The sequence below is a fragment of the Natrix helvetica genome, assembly GCF_964273705.1.
Source record: "Natrix helvetica genome assembly, chromosome: 1".
Classification (NCBI taxonomy): Eukaryota; Metazoa; Chordata; class Lepidosauria; order Squamata; family Natricidae; genus Natrix; species Natrix helvetica.
In genome coordinates this window covers 286,429,883-286,439,765 of record NC_138548.1, presented here as the reverse complement: position 1 = coordinate 286,439,765, position 9,883 = coordinate 286,429,883, and the positions used below count along the sequence as shown (strand labels likewise).

The following is a 9,883-nucleotide window of genomic DNA, read 5'->3' as shown; positions in this document are numbered from 1 at the left end:
AAAGAGGCCCCTTGCCACCTTCCTGGATTGGACCTTCTGAGGGAAGATATTAGGTCAGCGATGGCGAACCTATGGCACGCATGCCACCCGGAGCCATTTGTCAGGGCATGTGTGAGCTGGCCAGCTGAATTCATCCTTTTTTAAAGCCATTTTTTGCCCTCCCCAGGCTCCAGAGGCTTTATAGAAGCCTTTGGGACAGCAAAAAGAGCCTCCCCCGCCCCCCCCCCCCCCCCGGAGGCCCTCTGGAGGCTTCATGAGCTTCCCTGAAGCCTCCGGAGCGCAAAAAAACAGCCCTATGGGCAAACCGGAAGTTCGGGATGGACTTCCGGTTTGCTCGGAGGGTCTTTTTGACTGCTCCGGAGGCTTCAGGGAAGCGTCCTGAAGATTCCTCAAGCCTTCGGAGCGCTCAAAATGACCCTCCAAGCAAACCAGAAGTCACTTCCAGTTTGCTCGGAGGTTCGTTTTGTCTGCTCCGGAGGCTTCAGGGAAGCATCCTGAAGGTCCCTCAAGCCTCCGGAGGGCTTCCAGGGGGTGGGGAAGGCTGTTTTCGCCCTCCCCATGCTCCTATAAAGCCTCTGGAGCCTGGGGAGGGCAAAAAAAGCATGCAAAAAATGGGGGGTCGTGCCTGTAGTGCGCACATGCGCAGTGGGGGGTCACGCATTCCCACTTATGGCAATCGAGCCAAAAAATGTTTGCCATCACTGTATTAGGTCCATTTTTTTTAATGGTGTGATAAATGTAACAATCAGAATGGAAGAACTGAGTTCTGAAAGACCTATCTGAGAGCACATATATTCTTGGAAGGGAGAGCCATATTTTCAGTTTTCAGGAGGCGACAATTTGACAAGCACTGAATGCTGAGCTTTCCTAAAGTGGTTTCATTTCCCACTTGTGAATGTGGATCTGGCAAGTCACTTTGGAATTGAAAGTCTAGATAGCCTACTGTTGTGTTTTGCTTCCATGGGGTAATTGTGTGTTGAAACTAGCATTCCACAGATCTTGGCCGAGAGACAACCATGAGGCGGGAGATGGAACCTGCAGGAGCCATGGAGAAGACAATATGTGATGAGGATATGTGGATACCCAGTCACTTGTAGGGGAAAAACTAGGCACCTTCCATTCTTGACAATAGCCTGCAGCCCTACTTACATTTCCTTGGAAGTAAATCCTATGGGAGTTAATGGGGAGCTTCTAAGGAGACCTAGACATTGGAATTACCTTTGGAATTGATTGTAGTGTGATTTAGGCAAGTTGATTCAGCATACGTGTAATCTGAAAGGTTAACTGGGATACCTGCCTGTGTGTATCCTTTTCGCCTGTGGCACTTCCATGGAAGATAGCATTCTATAGGATGACATTGCCTCTTGTAGACTGTACTCATAACCTTCCTGTATGTGGCTTGAGGAAAAATGGTGATTTGAGTCCAGAGTTGTCAGTACAGTACCTCGTTTTGGGAAGGAATGATACCAGTCACCTTGAAATATATCTTACAATGCTTTCCCTCACTCTGGATACTTGTGACAACTATGGAGGAGTGTCTTCAGAGAAGTGCATTATCCAAAGCTCATTCAAACAATGCCAGGCACAAGATACAAAAAGCAACTTTTGTCAGGACCTGGAAGGAATGTGACCCTTCAGTCCCCCTTGGCACCATGCAGTACCATCGGTCACAATATTCTCATGGACCATCTGTGATGTTGGGGATTGGAACAGTACAGTTATCCTACTCCTTTCTCAGGTAAGTTTCCAGTTAGTGATTGTCGGGAAGATGAACTTTGTGGTCTGCCCTATATGCAGAGGTTTGATCCTGGGACCTACTTTTTAACTTTTAGATCAAGCTGCTTAGAGGGGTCATCCATCCACCCATAGTTCAATAGTTTCAATATACAGATGACATTTTGCATTATGCTGCTATCCCAAGTGCCCAAGTTAGAAGTCTTCCTGGATTCATGGGTGCTGTTGGATGGGCAGCTCCTGGCCATGAGGCTCTACTCCTATTTCAAGCAGGACTGAAAACAGTACTCGTGTGCTTGCCAGGATGTGGTTGAACTGCTACAATGTACTCAACCTGCTGCATTCCTTTATTCATAGAAAATACATTTAGCAATACAAATAGTCATTGACTTACAAGCATTCTTTTTGTGACAGTTCAAAGTTACAATGGCACTGAAAACAGTGACTTATGGCCATTTTATGCCGAGGTGGCACAATGGTTAGCGTGCAGCACTGCAGGCTACTTCAGCTGACTGCTAGCTGAAGTTTGGCAGTTCGAGTCTCACCAGGCTCAAGGTTGACTCAACCTTCCATCCTTCTGAGGTGGGTAAAATGAGGATTCAGATTGTTGGGGGCAATATGCTGACTGTAAATTGCTTAAAGGGTTGTAAAGCACTGTGAAACAGTATATACGTCTAAGTGCTATTGCTATTACCCACAACCCTAGGTCAACGCGAAACCATCTCCTCTCCTCCACACAAGTCAGAAACATTGGGGATTGCTAAATTACTGTACACTGCTAATGGCTCACATGAAAAGACAGAACAGGTTTTGAGCTGATTTAGGGGGGAAAGTATGAGTTTTTGAGGAGCATAAGAAAAAAATTTTAAGACAGTGACAAGATTTAATTTGATAAATCCAATTATTTATGAGAAACAGTTCACAGGCATAATGCAACCAGAGACTGAAATGGCTACAGTTTAGTAGAGGATCACTTATGAGCAATGCTAGAAGTTTGGACATAACCAACTGTACAGATACTGGTAATCCTCTATTTACAGCCACAATTGAGACCATAATTTATGTTGCTAAGGCAGGCAGTTAAGTCACAAACTATTTCATGACTTTTTGCCATAGTTGTTAAGTGAATCATGTGGTTACGTTCCCACATTGACTGTTGAAAGCTAGCTGGAAGTTAAAAATAGTGATCACATGATCCTGAGATATTGCTACCATTATAAGTTGCCAAGCACCTGAACGTTGATGACATGACTTTTGCTGTGACAGTGGCTAATATGAGAACCCGTCATATTTTCTTTTTTGAATAGTCACTAAATAAATGATTGTAAATTGAGGACTACCTCTAACTAGTGGATGTGATAAACTGGAATAAACTTAATCCTAGAAATTCAAAGAATGGATTATAGAAATGAATTTCTTCTATACATACTATACGACCCAGAAATCTGTAAAATACATGCAAAGCTGAAGAAATATTGCAAGGGATATCATTAATCTCAAAATAATTTAGTACTGGGGATATAGTTTTTCTCCTGACCCAACGAATCTAAAGCAAAATCAGGGAGATAACCGAAAGAGCATTGCAGAAGGAAGTAACTGCAATTAACTTCACAAAGCACTGGATAAACATCAATGTATAACAAAGGAGTTTCTAAAACTCTTCAGAATAAAGATGATTTAAATTTTAAATCCCAAATACAATTCTGAGCTACTATTAGATGCAAGTTATTGAACTACTGGAAAGAAAACAAAAATCACATTTCATTTATTTATTCCACAGACAATTATCATAGCAGTTCACTAAACCACATTTTATTTCAAGAGGTAAGTTCTGAAAACTCAGGGTCAGTCAGTAAAAAGGGAATTTCAAGGGAAAGTAGTCCAAAGAGTCAAATAGATTCTAAAATCTTTAAAGAACAGTTAACATATAAATGCCTGCAAAATGTACTATAGTCCATGAGGCTATTGGCATAGACGCTAAAGGCGGTCTTCAAAAACTGGAAGGCTTGTTGAAACCACAAAAATATCAATTTAGTCAAAATGGAAATTTAGAATGCATGCAAAAAGGTTGAGTACAATTAATCAGACCTTTAAACACATCAGAAGTCGCGTCAGCAACCTGGCTAGAATGGTAATTAGAATATTGGGTAAGGAGTTACTTAAGGAGGAGATTGCAGAGCAACATTTTGTCTTCCTTCATTACTTACCATGTAAGGCAGATGCCTTTGCCAAAACTTGTTGGTTTCTAGTAAGGGTTATAGAAACTTCTACAAACAATAAATAACTGAGGCGTAGGGTTGGGTTGGGCTTTTTTAAAGAAATGATAAAACAAATCCAAAGGGCAATGAAGCAATAAGTTTTGAAATATTTGTTCTTTTACAAAATGTCTGTGATTTGTTTACAAGATAGGAAAGTAGGCAGCCTAACTCAAATAATTTGATCAGGCATGCCTTTATACTCTGTTCACAAATGATCTGAAGTTAGGGCTGAGCAAAGAGTTTACAGTCGACCCCAAATTTAATACATTGGTTGGAAAAATAACCGGCAGTTCTAACAAGTTATCTCCGAATTTTAGGAATGCACACTAATATTGCCCAAATGTAAGCAAAAACTAATTGTTCACATTTAATACAGCATTAGCTGAGAGATATGGATAGTAAACATGTCTTGTAATGGGAAGCACAATAACAGATAAAATAATTTGTGGCTACAGGGAGAAAGACGAAACTGAACACACTGAATACATCTCGCTCATATAGATTACAATATTATTCAAGAACCAGTAAAGATGCAAAAAGGAGTAAGCAAAATGATCAAGGAAAGCACAAATACCATACAAGGAAATGTTAGAATGTGGTACTACTTGGGTGCAGAAAGCAGGGAAAGGGAGGGGGAAGACACCAGATTTGTTTAAAATAATTCAGTATGGAGTCCTTTTAATATGTAATCTGATACATATTCATATATCACAGAATAGATCAGTGGTGAATAAAAGCCATCCGTAGCTATTAATCTAAAGGCTTTTCCCTCATCAACTGTCATAAACAGCATTCTTCTACATACTATTTGCTAGGTAATACTTAACACTTGCTTATGGCCTTTCCAAATTTTAATTGCTCATTGCAACTGGATAGAAGTTTGCTTTCAATTATATTGCTGCCATGTCCTTAAATGATATACCAAATGCAATTTACTTAAATTAAAAGGGACATTCAAGGAACATATTTCAGTCCAGAGCAAAATGCTGTAGCATGATTCATGATAGCTACTAAATCAGCCTCTTAAGCTTAAATCTTTGCCCCCCCCCCCAAGCCTCTAATTACAAATCTAAGTTTAAAACTATCAAAAGGTATTTTGTCCCCTTTATCAACCACAGAATACCAATAACAACTGAATTCAGATGCAGCATGTCATCAGGTGTCACCATCGCAATAAAAATGGCAATTTAAAAAATTCTCTAGTATGGTGGTCCATAAACAATATTCAGCTGTACTCTAAATTAATATGGTTATACCAGCCATACTGCTTTTAAATAGGTACTGCAGTTGGTTTTCTAGAGGCCATGCACAGTGTGATGGTCTTAATATATAATGGAAAAGACTATCAGGCATTCCCCACAGCCACAATTTTATTTTCCCATTTGCCTGCAGGCAATGTTATTTTATTTTATTTTACATACATTCAGCAAAGACTGATGTTTCATAGCTTATCCAATGCCATGAATATAATCACAGTGAAAAATTGGTATTATCAGAAATTGGACTTTATCGTTTCCCCCTTAGTAGTTTGGCTTATTTTAAAGCCAATCTAAGTCTTAACACATAGGAACATACTTTGTAAATTGAACATGTGCATATTATAAAGATTTATGATTTAATTTCCCACAGTCATGTAATCGTGGAAGGCACTCACTTCAGAGCTAATGACAGTGTCAACACATAGCTGTGCCTCTGAAACTCCTCAAAAGCATTACACAAATATATAAGGCTATTAAAAACAAAACTGTGCAACTATAAAAACATGTGACAATGAGAAAGGGACAAAAATCTCGTGAAAGATTTCAACATACTCCAAAACTGAATAAAGCAAATCTATACTTTTTTTTATTTTTTTAACAATTTGCCAAGACTGGAATGAGAGATAAATAGAAGGCACAACAATTTTGTTTCGGTTTTAATACAAATACAAACTAAACATGAAAAAGTCCCTATTTCAATAAAAAAAATTTTTTTACAAGTTCAGGAAGAGTGTTTTAAAGAGTCAATTTCTAGACATTTAAAACCTATCCCACAATCCTTGTAAGTGGTAAAACAGTAGTGAGAATTCCTTTTCGTGATCATGTACCAAAAGAAAATATTCTATGAATACCCTTTATTCCACTTTTACAACGCCACAAAAAAAAAAAAGGGTAACGTCGATTTCCAAACAGCAACATCTCCAGACTGGGAACGAAGAGGTCCTATGACCCCACCTCCCAAGGGGTATACGGATTTCCCTGCCCTTGAAATGTTTGTCAGGTGCTAAATTTTCCTATAGGCTCCAGAACACATGCAGGTAAAAAGGGTAATTCCACTGACTAAAGCGCACCTCATGTCAGTAAGGAAAAAGAAGAAAAGCGCCACACTTCCATTAGGAAAAATCACTGGTACCAAAAAAATATATATATATATCCAGTCCATATGTCTGCAGCGAGCGAGCAAGGATTTGGTAATTCTTTCTAAAATCCAACTTTTCCTGAAATATTGTTCCACAAAGCTGGAATCTGGGACAAGGACTAGGAAGAAAAATCACAAAACCAAACACAAACAAAATGAGCCAAAATTGTATCAAACGTAGCAGTCTATAACAGGGTAGGACCACATTCCAAGATACCCAAGGCTGAAATTCACAAATCTGCAGGAAGAAGGGTTTGTCTCCTCTCATCATCCGTTAATCACTGACGTTGCCCGATGCCCCTTCCAGTGCCAAATCCTGGTTTCTGAGACATTCCTCCACGTGGAGGGCCTCGAATCCCACCTCCCAGCCCCCCACGGGTGCCACCAGGCCCACGGGGTCTGTTGTCTCGACGATCACCCTCCCTGGCTGCTCGTGTTTTTTTCTCTTCTACATTCAAGCGCACTTCTCCTCTGAACATGATTGGCTGCAAGAGAAAAGAGGGAGGGGGGAATCAAGAGACCAAAAAAAGCCATTCAGAACAGTCAACAACAAAAGTGCAATCCAAGTCTACTGAGAAGCAAGACTGACTACATTCACCATGATCTCTTTCTGGGCATCATGGAATTGCAACCTAATTTATTTAATCTTTCAAAAGGCTAAAAGATAATGCTGTGGATCCTACCACCTGTCTCAAAAAAGATATACGTTGTTTCTGGGAATTCAAACCACTCCATAGTCCATGTATTTCTTTAACAAGTTGGGATTACTTATGAAACTCCTATGTAAAGCCATAAGAACACTTGATGCTCCCCTGCCCAACAGATTGGTCCCATGTCAACATACAATAGAGTGTTGTTGATGAGACAAGGGCTATTATATTTCCTATTCTGTCCTTCAGGGCTTCCTGAAAATCCAAGATAACAATTTTGTATGTGGGGTCCAAGCAATCTGGCTATCCACAACTATTCATTAAAGTGGTGAACTATCCCCACATTTACTATTATGGTTTCAAAAAGTACCAAAGTATCCTAATATATAGGATATATATATAGGATATAACATATATCCTTCAGAATAACTAGAGCCGTGATGGCAAACTTATGGCACACATGCCATAGATGTGGCAGAGCCATATCTGAGGACACGTGAGGTGTTGCCCTATGTCAGCTCCAGCGTGCATACCCACGCTGGCCAGCTGATTTTCGGCCTTCCGGAAGGTGTGGGGAAGCCATTTTCACCCTCCCCAGGCAGCTTTCCTGAAGCCTGAGCAGGGCAAAAAACAGCCCAACGGGCGCACCAGAAGTTCATAAACGGGCCGTTTCCGGCTTCCGGAGGGTCTCGGGGGGGGGTCGTTTTTGCCATCTCCAGACTCCAAAGATGCCATGTCCGCCTGGGGGGGCTTCCGGGGGGGGGGTGTCACAGGTACATGTGCAGGTGGGCACAATGCGGGGGGATGCACGCGCGCTTTCGGCACCCAAAGGAAAAAAGGTTTGCCATCACTGAACTAGAGTATGAAATTGACATTTATTTAACAATTATTTTAAATGACTATCGCAAATTAATGCAGTAATAATCTAACTACGGTAGCTGTGTACCACTCCTATTAATACCATTTTAGCAAACTTCTGCCAACATAAAAGCAGAAGTATTCTGGTGATTAGTTTTTGTTTTTAATACAAATATTTTCTGTTTTATTTCTAAAGGACAGATATTTAACAAATTTCAACATGGCCAGATCACTTAAAAGTTTATTAATTTAAATTTAATGTACCCTATTGCCAAGGATCTTCTGAACTGGTTCTGGATCATCAAATACCACAAATCCAAAGTTAGGCAGTTTTCCTCCACTGTTGATACGCAGTTCTACAACATTTCCATAGCCTGCAAGAGAGTTTGCAAGTTCTTTGATCATACATTAGACTGTTCTGTGAAAATAAGCATGTACTTTTAAACCGCCACCAATAGCAAGCTCCAACCAATAGGAAAGCAATGTTCACAGCTTACTTTGAAAGAAGTCCTTTAGTTCCGACTTATCAACGTCATGAGGAAGGTTCCCAACAAAGAGCTGGTGACTGTCAGGGTACCTCACAATCCGTCTGGTTTCCATGTCACCCTGTTCTCCTTCCCGTACTTAAATAAATAAGTTAATTATGGTGTAAGAATATAATGATATTAAAGAAAATGAAACAGCGTCTATCTTAATCTTTGTTTACAATAAAAACTGAATTCATTAATTAGACAAATGAAATTACAAACAGGATGCAACAATTGATCCACTTATTCCTATTTAAGAGGCTTCATTGTTAACATGTAAGTGCCATCTTACCAAAGCCTTCAAAGTAGAATAAAGTGTCTACATAGAATTAATTTGGTCTCATATTCTTTCCCAACTCTTTAAGAAATATTTTTAAATTTTTTAACCTAAGCACAGGAGTCGGGATGTTTTAATAATTTTATTTCAATACTGAACTCCCTTTTAAAAACTATACAGTATCACCACCATACAATTCTTCTATACACCAAATACAGAATTTAGTTTTCTTACTTGTTCTTGGGCCTCTTTGTAGTGGGATGTTTGTCCGTTGCTCTCTCACCCTCTGGTCCCGCTGAGGTCTCTGTGGTGGAGTTTGGGATTCAGGCTTAGATTCAGGACGGGGCTGCAAAATGTATCAGCATAAAATGAGTGTGTACAGAAGACAAGAAAAATTAAAATGTATTCTAACTGCAACCATTAGGAACCAATGGAAACTTAAACCAGTGCAAGCTTAAAAGATGGAATGGAGAAAGCTCTTTCTTTCATTTAACACACTTGCCGCTGAAGCTTACAGAAGCGCTGATAACAAATGCTTCCTTTCCACAATATTTTTCATCCACTTCTGATCAGAATAGAGTTGCATTTAATCTTTAATGTGGAAGTGTCTCCTCAAAATTATTGGGGGGGGGGTGTTGAAGAAGAATAGAAAACAAGTGCAAATGATATGTCTAGAAGACAATTATAAGGTTAGAAGCAAAGCCCTCTAGATCCTAGTGTTTTTAACTAAAAAAAAATCCCCTTTCTTCTTAATCAAATTTTCTCCTGAGAAATTTTAGAAACAGGCTAACATTATTGGGAATTGGGAGAACTAATAAAATGGATGTGAAATATATTACGGCTTCCTTTTCTTTTAATACTGTGTTTCAAGTACAGGCAATCCCAGAGTTAAGAACATCCAACCTACAGATAACTTGTGCAGGCTGCCTATGACTAAAAATGGCATATGGCACTCTCCTTACCAATGAACTGCTGAAGTTGTGCAATGTTTTCATGAACTGCTGAAGCTACATATTTTTAATATACAGCCTATTTTCAGTGGTTTTCAGCATTCATGAAAACACTGCGCAGCTTCAGCAGTTTGCTAATTTAAGGAAGGAGTGCCATTTGCCACTTGCGCTGAACATTCCACAAACAACAACTAGTGCTAAAAAATCAAATTAATTGTAAATTCATGGCATC

The 9,883-nt window shown here is 39.6% G+C and overlaps 1 protein-coding gene across 3 annotated transcripts in view; it reads right to left on the bottom strand.

Annotated features, from left to right (window-relative positions):
- Nucleotides 1-5,344: 5,344 nt before the first annotated feature.
- Nucleotides 5,345-9,883, bottom strand: part of G3BP1 (G3BP stress granule assembly factor 1) — a 38,754-nt gene continuing 34,215 nt past the window's right edge. For 2 of the 3 annotated variants that reach the window (XM_081971549.1, XM_081971550.1), the window contains exons 9-12: nucleotides 8,936-9,047; nucleotides 8,395-8,520; nucleotides 8,162-8,292; nucleotides 5,345-6,874 (exon numbers count right to left, since the gene is read on the bottom strand). In XM_081971549.1, the coding sequence (XP_081827675.1) occupies nucleotides 6,668-6,874; nucleotides 8,162-8,292; nucleotides 8,395-8,520; nucleotides 8,936-9,047 (576 nt within the window). In that variant the 3' untranslated portion in view covers nucleotides 5,345-6,667. The remainder of the gene's footprint in view (nucleotides 6,875-8,161; nucleotides 8,293-8,394; nucleotides 8,521-8,935; nucleotides 9,048-9,883) is intronic. The other variant, XM_081971551.1, reaches the window with a different exon arrangement.